Here is a 17564-nt window from a genome sequence, read left to right on the forward strand (position 1 = left end):
TTCTCAGGTTTCAATGTTTGTACCCGGAACTCGAGTGACGTGCGCGTCTGTTTTCTGCAGGACAGAGCGGAAGTGAGCACTCGCGGACTTCCTGTTGCTGCCCCGGGATGGCCCTGGAGGGGCTGTCAGTCTATGTGTATAAGGCGGCGGCTGAGGGTCGTGTGTTGACTCTGGCGGCTCTGCTGCTCAACCGGACAGAAGCGGAGGTCCGGAACCTGCTCGGCTCGGTCACCCAGCATGGCGGGCAGCGCTCCACCCCGCTCATCATCGCTGCCCGCAACGGGCACAGCAAAGTGGTGCGGCTCCTGCTGGAGCACTACGGGGTGGACACCCAGCAGACGGGCACCGTGCGCTTCGATGGGTGAGGACTGGCACTGAGGGGAGGCAGCCGCTGCTAGTGACGGGGGGGATGGAGGGATCCCACCCTGCTGGTCCTGGTGGTGACCGGAATGGCCTTATGTGCGAGGGCCAGAAGTGTCACTGTATAACAGTGGGTCTGTGTATAATATATATATATACACATACAGTACAGACCAAAAGTTTGGACACACCTTCTCATTTAAAGATTTTTCTGTATTTTCATCACTATGAAAATTGTACATTCACACTGAAGGCATCAAAACTATGAATTAACACATGTGGAATTATATACTTAACAAAAAAGTGTGAAACAACTGAAAATATGTCTTATATTCTAGGTTCTTCAAAGTAGCCACCTTTTGCTTTGATGACTGCTTTGCACACTCTTGGCATTCTCTTGATGAGCTTCAAGAGGTAGTCACCGGAAATGGTCTTCCAACAATCTTGAAGGAGTTCCCAGAGATGCTTAGTACTTGTTGGCCCTTTTGCCTTCACTCTGCGGTCCAGCTGAACCCAAACCATCTCGATTGGGTTCAGGTCTGGTGACTGTGGAGGCCAGGTCATCTGGCGTAGCACCCCATAGCTCTCCTCCTTGGTCAAATAGCCCTTACACAGCCTGGAGGTGTGTTTGGGGTCATTGTCCTGTTGAAAAATAAATGATGGTGCAACTAAACGCAAACCGGATGGAATAGCATGCCGCTGCAAGATGCTGTGCTAGCCATGCTGGTTCAGTATGCCTTCAATTTTGAATAAATCCTCAACAGTGTCACCAGCAAAGCACCCCCACACCATCACACCTCCTCCTCCATGCTTCACGGTGGGAACCAGGCATGTAGAGTCCATCCGTTCACCTTTTCTGCGTCGCACAAAGACACTGTGGTTGGAACCAAAGATCTCAAATTTGGACTCATCAGACCAAAGCACAGATTTCCACTGGTCTAATGTCCATTCCTTGTGTTCTTTAGCCCAAACTTGTCTCTTCTGCTTATTGCCTGTCCTTAGCAGTGGTTTCCTAGCAGCTGTTTTACCATGAAGGCCTGCTGCACAAAGTCTCCTCTTAACAGTTGTTGAAGAGATGTGTCTGCTGCTAGAACTCTGTGTGGGATTGACCTGGTCTCTAATCTGAGCTGCTGTTAACCTGCGATTTCTGAGGCTGTGACTCGGATAAACTTATCCTCAGAAGCAGAGGTGACTCTTGGTCTTCCTTTCCTGTGGCGGTCCTCATGTGAGCCAGTTTCTTTGTAGTGCTTGATGGTTTTTGCAACTGCACTTGGGGACACTTTCAAAGTTTGCCCAATTTTTCGGATTGACTGATCTTCATTTCTTAAAGTAATGATGGCCACTTGTTTTTCTTTACTTAGCTGCTTTTTTCTTGCCATAATACAAATTCTAACAGTCTATTCAGTAGGACTATCAGCTGTGTATCCACCAGACTTCTGCACAACACAACTGATGGTCCCAACCCCATTTATAAGGCAAGAAATCCCACTTATTAAACCTGACAGGGCACACCTGTGAAGTGAAAACCATTTCCGGTGACTACCTCTTGAAGCTCATCAAGAGAATGCCAAGAGTGTGCAAAGCAGCCATCAAAGCAAAAGGTGGCTACTTTGAAGAACCTAGAATATAAGACATATTTTCAGTTGTTTCACACTTTTTTGCTAAGTATATAATTCCACATGTGTTAATTCATAGTTTTGATGCCTTCAGTGTGAATGTACAATTTTCATAGTCATGAAAATACAGAAAAATCTTTAAATGAGAAGGTGTGTCCAAACTTTTGGTCTGTACTGTATATATAAAGATTTTGTAGGATGTAAAATATATAATATTTATTTGTGTGTATAGCTAGATGGGCATGTTCACACAGAGGGTTCCTCATTTATTTCTTTATTTTGCGCATGATAATTGCAGACCCTCCTAAGCCGTCTATATGGACACGTAAGTCATGGGAAGCTGAGTAATGTGATACCTTGATATCTGGGATCTGATGTCTTATTCCAGAGAAATCCATGTTTATCTTATATGTAAGTGAGCTGCTCAGGGCTATGGGCCGGACACTGATCTGCATGATTCTGCCTCCAGAGATTAAAGGGGGAGTCGCCAATGTGAGACAAGTAACTAACACTACAGGAGAACTGAACGTTGTCTCCTTACAAACACATTTGCTGCAGCTGTCACAGCTCTGCTGTATTACTACACTGTCTGCCTGTGAGCTGGAAGCTGAAAGGAGCCTGCAGATGTGTGAGGTATAATCACACACAGCTCTGCAGAGAGCGGCCTCGCAGAGAGCGGCCTCGCACATCACACTGGTAACTCCCCCTTTATGTATAATAATCTCTGAAGGCAGATTCTCAGAGAGATCTATGTCCTGCCTATAGATTTTTAACACCTAATTTGCATATTAAAATGTGGATATCTGCTAGAAGACATCTGATTGCGGATATTAATATATCATTTTATTCAGCTTCCTATGATTTGCATGCCCATATAGACAGCCACAACACATGCGGGGATGGCCTGTGTGTTAGACAATCTCCGCATGTGTTGAGACTGTCTACCGCCGCAAAACATGCAGCCGCAGGGACTCGAACAAATCATCCGATCACGCCCAAGATACACGGGTAACAGCCGAGCATGCTCAGATAGCACGTTATCTGAGCATGTTCACTCATTACTATTTGTAATTTTCTTTCCTGTTATATTGCCTCTATAATTACACTGATTACTCTGGAGATATGCAGAGCACAGGAGACTGGAGCACATAATTCCTGCCTGACCGACCACAGCCCTGTGTATGGATTCAATAGTAAGCACAGGCTGTTGTCTATACTTTCTATTGAATCCGTACCCCGCTCTGCTTGCTTGCTCAGCCATGAATGGGTTTGAGTGATCAGTGGGGGTCTCCAGACCTGGGCCCCCAATGATCTCATTGTAATTATAAAGGCAATTAAATAGGAAAATATTACAATGCTTTAGTTACTCTGCAAGAAAATTCTTCTCCTTTTGGATCACATTACACAATGTTGTTGAGCTGGATATCGCACGTTTCAAGTTGCCCAAAGTTCTGGCCTGACATCGTGATTATTTCTATTCCCAGGCTTGTAGGGTAAGGGAGTCGTGGAATGCAGGAAAGTAGTATTGTGCCTTGAGGCATCTTTAGCATGTCCTGGATGAATTAACTCTAGCAGTATATGTGGATTTATCAATGTACTAGACCACTGGGCATTTAATCTGAGATGTTCACCTTATAGAGGCCGTGACATCTGTCCACCATGAGGACTCATTGCAAAAATAAAAACAAAAGGCCAAAAAGTATATCACCCTGCGGACTTCTGCCTAGTAAGGTGCAGTCTCCCCCACTGTCCTATAAAGGTAAATGATGGACACCTACCAGTCTGACTGAGGTCTCTCTGATGATTGGAGGCCTATGTGAACATTAACTTTTAGGTCAGGATCTCCTTCCTTCCTGCCTGCACAGACACAAAGCAAGGTAGGGAGTCACACAGCATTAGGTGGATGGTTACTCATCGCTATTGTTTCTTCTTTTTCCTCTAGGTATGTCATCGATGGAGCTACTGCCCTTTGGTGTGCAGCCGGTGCCGGACATTATGAAGTGGTGAAGTTGCTAGTCGGTCATGGAGCCAATGTTAACCATACAACTGTAACCAATTCTACTCCACTAAGGGCTGCCTGCTTTGATGGAAGACTTGACATTGTCCAATTCCTTGTGGAAAATGATGCAAACATTAGCATTGCTAACAAGTATGACAACACGTGCCTAATGATTGCTGCTTATAAGGGCCATACTGATGTAGTGCGATACCTCCTGGAGCAGCTTGCTGATCCAAACTCCAGGGCTCATTGTGGAGCTACTGCTTTGCACTTTGCGGCTGAAGCTGGACACTTGGATATTGTGCGTGAGCTGGTTAAATGGAAGGCCGCAATGGTTGTTAATGGTCACGGCATGACTCCATTAAAAGTGGCAGCTGAGAGCTGCAAAGCTGATGTGGTGGAACTGCTTCTCGCTCACTCTGATGTTGATATTCACAGTAGGGTAGAAGCATTAGAGTTGTTAGGTGCCTCTTTTGCAAATGACAGGGAAAATTACAATATTACCAAGACTTATCAGTACTTGTACCTGGCTATGCTGGAACGTTTCCGAGATCCTGACAACATCCTGCACAAGGAAGTCCTTCCCCCAATTGCAGCCTATGATATGAGAACTGAATGTCGCACACCGCGAGAGTTGGATGGTATTCGCCATGATACGGACGCATTACACATGGAGGGCTTGATTGTACGAGAACGGATTCTCGGGTCTGATAATATTGATGTATCACATCCAATTATATACCGGGGAGCTGTATACGCAGATAACATGGAATTTGAGCAGTGTATTAAGCTTTGGTTACATGCACTTCAATTGCGTCAGAAGGGAAACCGAAACACGCACAAAGACTTATTGAGGTTTGCTCAGGTATTCTCACAAATGATTCATCTGAATGAGCCGGTTAAGGCACACGACGTGGAGAACGTGTTGCGATGTAGTGTCTTGGAGATAGAACGTGGTATGACTCGAGTTCAGAATCCACAAGAACCTGATGCTCATTCTACACTGGAAAATCATGAATGCAATCTGTACACTTTTCTCTACCTCGTCTGCATCTCCACCAAGACTCAGCGCTCAGAAGAGGAGCAGTCACGCATCAATAAACAGATCTATCGGCTGGTGCACCTGGACCCTCGCACTCGGGAAGGATGTAGCCTGTTGCATTTATCTGTTGACTCTGGCACCCCTGTAGATGACTTCCACACTAATGATGTTTGTAGCTTTCCCAGCGCCCCTGTAACCAAATTACTTCTAGACTGTGGTGCAAATGTCAATGCTACCGACAACGTAGGCAACACCCCTCTTCATCTTATTGTCCAATACAACCGTCCCATAAGTGACTTTTTGACATTGCACTCCATTATTATCAGCTTGGTGGAGGCCGGTGCTCATACAGATATGACTAACAAGGAAAAGAAGACGCCGCTGGACAGGAGCACTACAGGGGTGTCCGAGATCCTCCTAAAATTGCAGATGAAGCTGAGCCTGAAGTGCCTGGCTGCCCGGGCTGTGCGCCTCCACAACATCAAGTACCAGAACCAGATCCCCCGAACACTTGAGGAGTTTGTAGAATTTCACTAAATGCCTGCATAGTCTAAGCCCAATTCATGTGCATGCCAATATCTCTGGGGTGGGAGGTGGACACCATTTCTTGAATTTCCATTTGCCTATTCTGGCCGATCAAGGGGCTGACCCAATGCCAAGTTCTTCTTTTAGTGTGTGTTGGTCTTCCAGCTTTGTGCAGAACATTTTGGACAGACTTGCCATATGGCAGGGGACTGCTATCCTTACTATTGAGTAGATATCAGTGACACCCAAAAAATTAAGGTGCTTTAATTTAGAGTATAGAGGTCCTGCCGGGACAGGACATCTCATGGGGAACCATAACCCCGTTGTGTTTTTTTTTTAATTCCATGAAATGAGGCTTTGCACAATTTTAAGTTTAATGAACAGAGTAACTTGATATTTTCATGAACCAAGCAGCAGCTTTTTAGTTTTGCTTTAAGAGATGTTAATGCCTTATGGGAGGAAAATGTGACTGACTCCGCATCTCCTTGGGTCTTCACATCTTTTGTGACAGATTATGTGAGGATTTTGAGAAATGTGGCGTCATTGAATGTGTGCCATTTACTAGTACTGGATGCAATCCGGTTAGCCATATGTATGAATTTATTTCTGCTGGCTTTTTATATGGTTGATGTCTGAATTCTCACCTTTTCTGTCTTAATAAAATCTCAGGCTGGCTCCTAAATGCTTGTGTCTGATATTACTCATGTCCTCCTTTACCCAAGCTGATGTGTACAGGTGATTCAGGGCAGCATGGTGGCTCAGTGGTCAGCACTGCAGCGCTGGGGTCCTGAGTACAAATCCAACCAAGGACAACATCTGCAAGGAGCAGGGCTGTGGAGTCGGTATCAAATGGACCAACTCTGACTACTAAAATATATAATAAATTGGGTACAGTAGTTCAATGTTTGTGGGGAATATTTTTTCATACGAATTTGGGAAAGTTATGAAATGTCCTATTCCTGATCTAAGGGTCTGGACTTTTAGCTGAGATGAATCTGTGCTATAGTAAATTTATCACTTAACCATGAGCCATGTATGAGGGAGTCGGAGTTGAAGTCGGTGTCATGGAAATTTAGAAGTCGGAGGTTTGGCTTACCAACTCCACAGCCCTGACAAGGAGTTTGTATGTTTTCCCTGTATTTGCGTGGGTTTCCTCCGTGTTCTCCGGTTTCCTCCCAGTCTCTAATGACATACTGATAGGGAATTTAGATTGTGAGCCTCAATGGGGACAGTGCAGATAATGTGTAAAGCGCTGTGGAATTTATTGGCTCTTACCGTCCGGTAAGTCCGACATCAGTAGTGTGCAAAGTTTTTGAGGGCATCATAAGAGATGACCTGAAGAGTTATATCGCAGAGAATAATAAAGGATAACCAGCACAGATTCATGAAAAATAGGAAACAAAGAGTGGTCATAAATGGTGCGTTCTCTAAATGGGACATAGTCAGCAGTGGGGACCGCAGGGATCTGTGCTAGGACCGATTCTTTTTAACCTCTTTATTAATGACCTTGTGGATGGGATTGTGAGTAAAGTGTCAGTTTTTGCTGACGACACCAAACTATGTAGGATATTAAAATCTGATCTTGACATTACGATATTGCAGAACGATCTGGATAAGATGACTGAATGGGCAAACACTTGGCAGATGAGGTTTAATGTAGATAAATGTAGAGTAATGCACCTAGGACGAAGTAATCCTATTGCTACATATACATTAAATGGGAGTATACTCGGAACTACAGAACAGGAGAAGGATTAGGGTATTGTGGTTACAAGTAAGCTGAGCAGCAGTACTCCAATGTCAAGCAGCAGCCGCAAAAGCAAACAAGATTTTAGGATGTATAAAAAGAGAGAAAATCCTGCGATCCCAACGTACTATTACCCTTTATAAATCACTCGTGAGGCCACATCTAGAATATGGGATCCAGTTTTGGGCTCCACACTTTAAAAAGGATATTCAGAAGATATTGTTAATTCAAAGGTGGGCAACTAGATTATTACAAGGGATGGAAGGCCTCCCATATTATGAGAGGTTGGAAAAGTTGGGCTTGTTTAGCTTAGAAAAAAAGACTCCTCGGTGGAGATCTCATTTACATGTATAAATATATCTGTGGTCAGTACAAAGGACTAGCGCATGACTTAATCTTTCCAAAGACCATACTAAGGACCAGGGGGCACTCATTACGGGTGGAAGAAAGGCTATTTATTCTGGCACCTAAACAGGAAAGGGTTCTTTACAGTCAGAGCAGTTGGACTGTGCAATGCCCGACCACGAGGTAGTAATGGCCGACACTGACAGCTTTTATACAAGGGCTGGATGATTTCCTCTAGTGACAAAATGTATAATTGGGGTAGGAAGGTTGAACTTGATGGACCGGGGTCTTTATTCAATCTATGTAAAAAAAAAAATAAATATATATATAATATATATATAAAAAAAGCTTAATGTTGAGATAAATGTACTCTGGATCTGCCATTACCAACACAGCTTCTACTGATGTGATCTTTTCTGATTACCGTATATACTCAAGTATAAGCTGAAAAACCCTGTGCTGAAAAAAACCCCTTCGGCTTATACTCGAGTATATACATTCCGGTGCGGGGGTGGGGGTCACACACAGTAGCCGGCTGCTGCAGCTACCACGTGTGCCCGCTGCTAAAGATAACTTAATATTCACTCTTCTCCACGCCCATGGCAGTGGAGAGGAGTGACTATTCATTTCTTTAATAGCGGGCACAAAGAGTCAGCAGTGCTGCAGTGACTCAGCGATCCTCCGTGCCTGTGACGTGCCCCCTGGGCCGTGGGGTGCTCCGTGCCGGGCCGGTCGTTGCTTGGGGGAGATGTCACAGTGGCGATGACCCGGTCCGTGACCCAGGGCGGTCAGTAAAAAGGGGATTTTATAGTTTTTATGTACAAAGTTTGTGACGCTACCTGTGGCATGCGGCTAAAGAGAGCCGCCGCTGCGGAGCAGGTCCTCTGGAGCTGATGTTAGTGCAGCAAAGCTGGTGTGGCTCTCCACAGGTAGAGCTTAGCTCCAGGGCAGTGTAGATGATGCTGGACGTTGTAGTGCTGGGGTGATGGTGCTGATAATAATCAGAGACAGTGGGGTGCAGTTCTCAGGGTCTTTACTTACGGTTGTTGCAGTCCAAGTTACAGGTACCAGTGTAACTTCCTTCGTCGTGCTGCGCTTACTCAGGGAGGGGTTCAGTCCACCCTCATATCTCCGGAGTACTTAGCGGGACCCCCTTCTGTGTGTTCTCTGTCTCTGGCCGTCTCCCTGCACCTCATACCTAGTGTCCCAATCCAGTACCCGCGGGCCTTGTTGGACGACATCTGTTCCGTCCCCTGGGTCCTCTATGGCTACCTTCTTGGTGAGACTGATATGGACTGTTGGCTGCAGGACTTGAAATACTGCAGCCTCTGGTTTCTAGTTGAGACATAAAGTCCTCCGCTAGTTGAGGGACCGGTCCCCTTTGTGTGGCCTAACCCCTCCACCTCCTGGCAGATTCGGGCGTACGGGTGGCCTCCAGCTCTGCCCGTACCCCTGGGGTCCCTTCCTCGTTTCTGGAGCCCTTCCTGCTCCTCTCTCCTTCTCCTTTCAGTCCTGGGCCTCTCCTCAGGCCCTCCGCCTGAGCAGAGCTCCTGCTCCCAACTCCTCTCACTGTAGACTGTTCCCTCTCACTGCTCTCTCTACTCATACAAGATGGCTTCTCTATTTATACTTTCATGTGCTCCCCTAAGCTACGTCCTCCACCCACACCCACTACATAGCTCCTCCCAACAGCTAGGGACCCGGGACTGTGCTCTCCCTTAGGAGCAATCTCGCCCTGCCCCCACTGCTGGTATGTGTTGGATGCAGGTGTTAGGGTCCCGAGCTGTACTGCTTCCTTACCTGAGAGTGAGATACCACACCACTGGGTGAGATGCAGTACCTCTGTGGTGACCGAACCCTCAGGGGCGCCACACCTGCTATTAGAGAGTATGAATATTCACTCCTCCACTCCTATGGGTGTTGAGAAGAGTGAATATTCATTCTCTTTAGTAGCAGGCACGGAGGATCCCTGAGCCGCAGGCGGAGCTGCTGACAGTGTGTGCACGCTATTAAAGAACATGGATATTCACTCTTCTCCACGCCCATAGTCCCAGCGTGGAGAGGAGTGAATATGACCGCAGCATACCTCTGTGTCTGAGGGTGCATGGCAGTGATGTTATGCGCTGCTCAGATGCTGAGATCAGCTGCTGGAAGACAGGACGCTGCACTGGAGCAGTGGGGAGTAAGGAAGGTGAGCAGAAGTGTTTGTTGTTTTTTTTCATGTGTGCAGTGATGGTGGGGGCAGGGGTGGATGTATACCAGGATAGAGGGGCCATTCTTACAAGGATGATGGGGGCTATGCATACCAGGGTTGGGGAGGAGGGGGTTTATGCATACCATGATCGTGAAACTTACCAGTAGCTGCTGCATTTCCCACCCTAGGCTTATGCTCGAGTCAATAAGTTTTCCCAGTTTTTTTGTGGTAAAATTAGGTGCGTTGGCTTATACTCGAGTATATACGGTAACTCAAAACTTAATGCTACAACACAGAATCAATCTGGTTATGAAATATGTATTTAAATGTGGGGAATCCAGAAATGTAATTAGGGTTTTTTTTTTTAATTGGAAATGTTTCCAGAAATATGAAGTTTTATTAAGGGATTGCCATCGTACAATAATGCATGTGCTAGAAATTCAAGTGGCCAAATTAATTCTTTAGTATAAACCACATATACAAATTTTTTTTTTCATTCGCGTGGGACCAGGGTGCTTTGTATATTATACACTGCACCTATTTGCCCTTGCTTTTATTAAAACCAAAGCAAATAAACACTTCCGTAATGCCATTTACTAATTATGACAACTTTGTTGTTTATCGTGTAAATAGACATGGGTAATTTGAGTTACTTTTTATTATGTAGGGCACACTTTTCTAGCTTTTGGAACTTCTTTGTTTCAGTCCTCGGGCTGCTAGTAATAAATAAGTGAAGTCATCCGGAATCTGCACAGGTCTTTCCACTGTGGGAAATCCAAAGAAAAAAAATTAGCCTGTCTGATGGATCTCTTCCAGTGCTATGTGCACTTGACATGTAAGTGATTCCATCCCTCGCCAAATTATCAAAACCATACTGTTATATGCAGCATCCAGGTCCTGGCACCAGTGGTCACAAACCCCTCCAAGGACAGTGCTTGGTCCAAATATCATAGCACTGTGGGGACTGCGATGGAGAGGAAACAGTATTGCTGTAACTCCTAGGAGGAAGCAAATACAATTAAATGGAACAGCTTCATGTGTAAATGTGTTCAGAAAGCATAAATATATATTTTTGGGATTCTCCCCCAAGTCTCTGCGCCTCCTTTTTGCTGGGGATGTACATTTGGCCTATGTCAATCATTGGCTGTTACGGGCTCAGTACGAGCTGTCCTGTCTAGTGCTGTGCAAACGCTTGACTATTCTGGTTCAGCTGAACAGTTTATTATAAGTTCGGATACCAGAACAGTACCTGAACCCAGACCCCATTCATATGAATGGAGGGCCCAAACATAGGGTGTTTGCAATGCTGTCATGTGCATAACAGCGTGGCAAACACTGCCTCTGATCGGCAGTAAGATTATTACCGCCGATCAGAGTGCTACGGTTCCCACGCTGTCAGATGAATGATAAAATGTGTTGTTTCAAATAAAGGATTTTTTTTTTGGCTGTCTCTTTATTTTTCAAATTTTACTGCGGGGTTCGTAATGGAAGAGTCTTATAGACGCCTCTCAATTACTAATCTGGGCTTCATGCCAATACAAGGCTGACATGAACCCCAACCCTATTACCACACTTGCCAACGTTACAGGGCAAGTGGGAAGAGTGAGGCTAAGTTCCAGATTTGGCACATCCTATTGTCATTCCAGGTGTGAGTGCAACACAGAGGGGAGAGGGAAAGGGAGCCCAGACACTAGGGAAAGGGGGAAGAGGTGACCTCCTAATCTGGGCTAGCGTCACCCTGTCTCCCCCTAACGTCCCTATACAGCCTCCGCAGCTGTTGCCGGTTACGTGCCTCGCTGTACTATCCCTGGCGCAAGGCTATAGCTGGGGGTGGAAGGAGATAAGCACTAGACAACCTCCGCTAGCACTCTAAAGACAAAAGGGGAAAACAACACGGGAACAACAACTCAGCTTTAGAAGAACTCCAACAGGCCACATGGCCTCAAGACTCCAGAGAGGACATGATGCTGCTTCGGCCAAGTTCCAAGTAGAAATGAGTATAACCGGCGATGCCCACCTAGACACACCAGGTATATATACACCCAGACTAAAGGGAGGTAGTCGCTGGGTCCTAAGCACAGCCTCCCATCTAGGTAGTTGTCTGCATTGCCAAACGTGGAGATCTGCAAACCACTGCAGTGCAACTGTCTCACCTCTGACACACCCGTGACAGTACCCCCCCCCACCCTCTACGAGTGGCCTCAGGACCGGGTTTCTCATGAAAAGAGGTGTGAAAAGAGAGAACCAATCTGGGAGCGTTCACCTCTGACGCTGAAACCCACGTCCTATCCTCCGGACCATAGCCTTTCCAATGCACCAAGTATTGCAGAGAATGACGTTGGAGACGAGAATCTACTATCCTCGAAATCTCAAACTCCAAATTACCATCAACCATTACTGGGGACGGTGGTAGAGGTAAGGGCTCAAGAGGTTGTACGTACCTTTTGAGTAAGGACCTGTGGAACACATTGTGAACCATAAGGGCCCGAGGAAGTTCAAGATGAAACGCTGCTGGGTTAATGACGGCGGTAATTTTGTAGGGACTATCCCTGGCGTAAGGCTATAGCTGGGGGTGGAAGGAGATGAGCACTAGTCAACCTCTGCTAGCACTCTAAAGACAAAAGGAGAAGACAACACAGGGGAACAACAACTCCGCTTTAGAAGAACTCCAGCAGGGCACACGGCCTCAAGACTCCAGAGAGGACGTGATGCTGCTTCAGCCAAGTTCCAAGTAGAAATGAGTATAAGCGGCGACGCCCACCTACACACACCAGGTATATATACACCCAGACTAAAGGGAGGTAGTCGCTGGGTCTTAAACACAGCCTCCCATCTAGGCAGCTGTCTGCATTGCCAAACGTGGAGATCTGCAAATAACAGCAGGGTGACTGTTTGTCACCTCTGACACAGCCATGACAGTTATTGATACGCCATTTCTGGGGCCTCTGAGGGCTGATATTATTAGCCTCGAAGGGGGCCAGCATCCAAGGCCCCTTCCCTGGCTATTAATATCAGCTTACAGCTGTCTGTCTAGCCTTCGCTGGTTATATTTTTTAGGGGGACCCCACGTCAATTTTTTTTTCTGGGGTCCCCCTGTAATCTGGCCAGTAAAGGCTAATCAAACAGCTGTAAGCTGTTATTAATAGCCAGGGAACATTTTGGAATAATGGCCCCTTCTCTGGCTAGTCATATCAGCCCCCAGTGGTCGACTTTCCCTCTGCTGGTTATGAAAATTTACGCGGGAGCCCACGCTGTTTTGTTTTTTTTAAATTCTTTATTTTGCACCTAATGTACACTGTGGGTGCTGACAACTCCCATCATTGTCACTTGGTCGCACTGATCTCAGGGAGACCAGGCGACAATGATGTGAGCTGCACCAGCCCCTTTGGCATTCAACAGTCCAGCACTAGAGCTACCGTGAGACCCGGTGGCTTGTACTCAGGTAACCTTTCAGGTTGCTAGAGTTCAGAGCCACCGGGTCTCCCGGCAGCAGCTAGGCTTGGAAAAGTCATGTGAAATTTTGAGGGACATTTAGGGTATGTGCACACGGTGCGGATTTGCTGTGGTTTTGATGCTGCGTTTTTATGCTGCGTCAAAATCGCAGCGGTCAGATGTTACAGCATAGTGGATGAAATCCCATGCCCACTATGCGTTTTTGTGCACCTGTGGATCACCTGTGGAAACTGACATGAGGTGCGTTTTTCAGATCCGCAGCATGTCTATTTCTCTTGCGGAAACGCATGCGGATTTTCCCCATAGACTTGCATTAGATGAGGAAAATCTGCATGCGTAAAAACCGCATGTGTGTTTTTTGTGCGTTGCCGATGCGTAAACGCGCACAAAACCGCTACATGGTGATCAATAAAGTTTGTTTAAAAAAAACCTGTTCTCTAATTTCAACATGAAGACATGAAAAACGCATGCGGCAAAACCACATCAAAAAACGCATGTGGCAAAACCGCATGTAAAAACCGTACCAAAAACCGCAAGTAATCTAATTTGCATATTAGGTGCGGAAATGGTGCAGGAATTCTGCAGCGTCAAAACCGCAGCAAATCTGCACCATGTACACATACCCTTAAAGTTCACTGCTGGAACACCTGGAGGCTGTGAACTAAGGTTATCTTGAGTGTGTATTATACTATACTGTTAATAAATGAAAAAAATCGTGTGGACTCCCGCGTAATTTTCATAACCAGCAGAGGGAAAGCCGACAAATGGGGGCTGATATTAGTAGCCAGGGAAGGAGCCAATATCGCAAAATGTTCCCTGGCTATTAATAACAGCTCACAGCTGTTCGATTAGCTAGATTATAGGGGGACCCCATAAAAGAATTGACATGGGGTGCCCCTATAAAATCTAACCAGCAAAGGCAAGGCAGACCACTGTGAGCTGATATTAATAGTCAGCGAAGGGCCCTTGGATCAGCCCTCAGGAGCCCCAGAAATGGCTTAACAATAAGATGCGCCAAATCTGGCGCTTAGCCTCGACAGATCATGCTAGCTGCTTATACAAGGCTGACATAAACCCCAACCCAAGAGGGATCAATAGGGTTGGGCTTCATGTCAGCCTTGTATTGGCAGCTGACATGACGCTCAGGTTAGTAATGGAGAGGCGTCTATAAGACGCCCCCATTACTAACCCCATAGTATAATTTGAGAAATAAAGACACAGCCAGAAAAAAATCCTTTATTTGAAATGACACATTTTTTTTTATTAATAATTCTTAATTTATCAACAAAAAAAATACCTAACACCAATTCTATTGAAGCCCTTGTCTCCTGTAAGAAAACAAAAATAAAAAAACAGCCATATCCCTCACCTGTCCAACATGATGACATAATCCCGAGGGTCCCACGGCGATTGGATCATTTGTAGGACCATCACATCAGCAGTCACATCAGTGTCTGCTCTATAAGACAGCCGGCTATACACTGACACAGGAGTATAATAACTCCTGTGTTAGTGTATAGCACTGAGCTGCCGGGAGTGAAGTCACTGGCGTTCAATCAGCTGATGAGCCCTGGTGACCTCATGGTATCGGTGCTGCGTGAGATTTTCTCAGGCAGTGGTAGTGCAGTAAGTGAGGTCACACGAGTTTATCAGCTGATGAACTTGTGTGACCTCACTCCCGGTAGCTCAACGCTATACACTGAATGGAGCGATTATGCACCTGTCATTGTATCGCCGGCTGCAGAATAGAGCGGTAACATCTAACGATGTGGCTGTCCTATTCATGAGATCGCTGTGGGACACTCGGGATTACCTGGACTACGGCGGATAGGTGAGGATTATGGTGGTTTATTATTTTTTCTTTATTACAGGTGACTTGGGCATCAGGGATTAGGCGTTAAAGTGAGTATATGGTGTTTTTTTATTTTTTGCAGGGGACGAGGCATCGGAGACAAAGTGTAGGTGAGTTTAATGAGTTATTTTTTAATTTGAATATTTTTTTATTAATTTAAACGTTTTCTTTTTACTTTCAGCACAGGCGCCGGCAGATGAGAGACTACTGCTCCCATCCAATGGCGCCTGCACTCGCTATTTACAATGACAGTAAGTGCCGGCTGATGGGGGTAGTAGTCCCATCAGCCGGAGCCTATAACCCGTGATAAACTTTTTACCACAGGTTGCTGACACAGCTGAGGGATCATGCAGCGCTCTGATACACGGTAATGATGTTACCGCCGATCAGTGCCCGTGTTACCCGTGCTGTCACGCAAATGACAGTGTAGGAAACACCAGGATCCGAACAGTAACCCGGACTTCCTGAGGAAGTCCGTGTGCGGGGTCCGTGCCCGAATAGTAGGTCCATCTCTAGTCCTGTCCATGCGTCCAGAGCATGGTTTACAGAAACACACAGCTGCAGCCAGTGATGGTCTGCAGCAGTCACATGCCCTTCCCTGTCAGAAAAAGAAGCACAATTATGATTGGGGTACCTGGGAAGTGGTAGGTAAGGAAAGTTAGTCACTGCTGCTCAGAAGTACATGAATGAGAATATGGATTTTTAACAGATTATTTCAAGGCTCACCATTATCACATTGTCTCTTGTGATTTGTTTTTAGCTCCTTCTTTTGGTCCACTAAAAAATCCCATGAGATTAATCATTCACAAAACACTGTGTTTTATGTGATTAATCTGAAGAGATTAATCAGTGCAACCAATTTCCCTCCTAAAAGATTTAAACTGGGATTTACTGCCCAGAGTGACCTGATTTGGTAAGTCCAAGTAACTGTGGGAGAGCTTAATTGCCAGAGGTTCATAAGATAAGTGACACAAATGGTCCAGGATCTTGCCGTTACTTGTGAATTTCACCTTTTTGCATTACAGATTTATTTTATGCAGCATATATTTTTTTTAATTTTTAAATGCTTTGTACTGTACTTTGACTTTTCACACAGAAGCCCGATGGTGACCTTAGGACACGCGGTGCTGGTAAAGAGCAGTTTGTTAGTACATCTCCCTCTTTTAGAATTAAAAGGTGAACTTTGCTTCCTAGACACTAAGTTGTGCAATTATAGAGAACCTGACCTCTTCCCCAGCCCCCCAAACCGTCGTTACTAGACATCCCACTAATTGTTATCACAACACTGTGTCCGTGATAAATATGATTTGCAAGACCAGCGTCATCGCCAGCTCTTTGTGAATCTCTGCTTCCCTGACAATGCACAGTATACTGGGTGTATCCACCAGAAGGAATCGGAGTAGCCACCCTCACCTCTTGGCCAAAACAAAATCCCAAATTTCACGTCAACATTTGAGGAATAAAAGCTCTCCAGTCCTGAAAAGGTAACGTATTGTGCGGTGACTGGTGTCAGCTGAGCCTGTGGGGCATTCTGGTGGCCTCTTCAGTGTGCACTACATCTTCCCCTTTGTACAGAATGCTTCACTTACCAGAGATGTCAGCAGGGTCCTCACTACCTACTGAAATATCCTGGTATACTAGTATTGCAGGGTGAGTGCTAGGCTAGCCCTTAGGCCACGTTCAGTATTTGGTTGAGTTTTTTCCATCAGTATTTGTAAGCCAAAACCAGGAGAGGAACAATCAGAGGAAAAGTATAATAGAAACAAGTCTGAAGGTGATTGTGAAGGCAGGGGGTGCAGGGTCAGTGCCTAATGTGATTGGTGGATCATGTGTTATAAGTCACCGTAATCTGCTCTGTGATAAGGAAACTACTGTAACCTGTTGCTGGAAGGACATGAAGTAATGCCGGCCATGCACATTAGATGGCTGATAGCCCAATGATGCTTTAATCATTCATTCTCCTGCCAGCCATCTCAGCCTACTCTCCCATACACCGGAGTGCTTGTCCGGCCGAGCTTTCCTTTGTTATGAGACAATATGTAAAAAAAAGCCATTTTTAAAAAAAAAATGTTACACAAAAACCTAATTTAAACAATAGTTTTTTTTCTGACGATGGCCTCCCTTTAATCTAAGGGCCGGCTCTCTAGTTATTATCTGTTCATTCGTCCCCAGCTGAATACGAAATATCACATGTACTGTAGGCATCACAAAATGGGCAACATATGATTTCAGCTTTCCCCCTCTATTTCTTATTAGTAGCTGTCATTGAAAACTATATGTAGGGCATATATGACAGCCCAACATAATATCCTGATTGGCAACACCACAAGTCCGACCTGTTCCAGATGCGGGGACAGCGAGGCACACCACTACCACTATTTATGGGAATGTCCCCACAATCACTAATTATGGACAAGAATATAGACTTTTA

At 45.6% G+C, this 17564-nt stretch overlaps 1 protein-coding gene across 1 annotated transcript; it reads left to right on the top strand.

Moving 5' to 3' along the window:
- Positions 1 to 21: 21 nt before the first annotated feature.
- On the top strand, positions 22 to 6224 carry FEM1B (fem-1 homolog B). The gene is made up of 2 exons (XM_073653468.1): positions 22 to 361; positions 3919 to 6224. Exons 1-2 carry the CDS (start codon positions 108 to 110, stop codon positions 5552 to 5554), a joined length of 1890 nt encoding a protein of 629 aa, XP_073509569.1. The 5' UTR covers positions 22 to 107; the 3' UTR covers positions 5555 to 6224.
- Positions 6225 to 17564: the final 11340 nt, after the last annotated feature.

The sequence above is a fragment of the Phyllobates terribilis genome, unplaced genomic scaffold, assembly GCF_046119375.1.
Source record: "Phyllobates terribilis strain yellow unplaced genomic scaffold, ASM4611937v1 Scaffold_11__3_contigs__length_659146591, whole genome shotgun sequence".
In the NCBI taxonomy this organism is placed as follows: Eukaryota; Metazoa; Chordata; class Amphibia; order Anura; family Dendrobatidae; genus Phyllobates; species Phyllobates terribilis.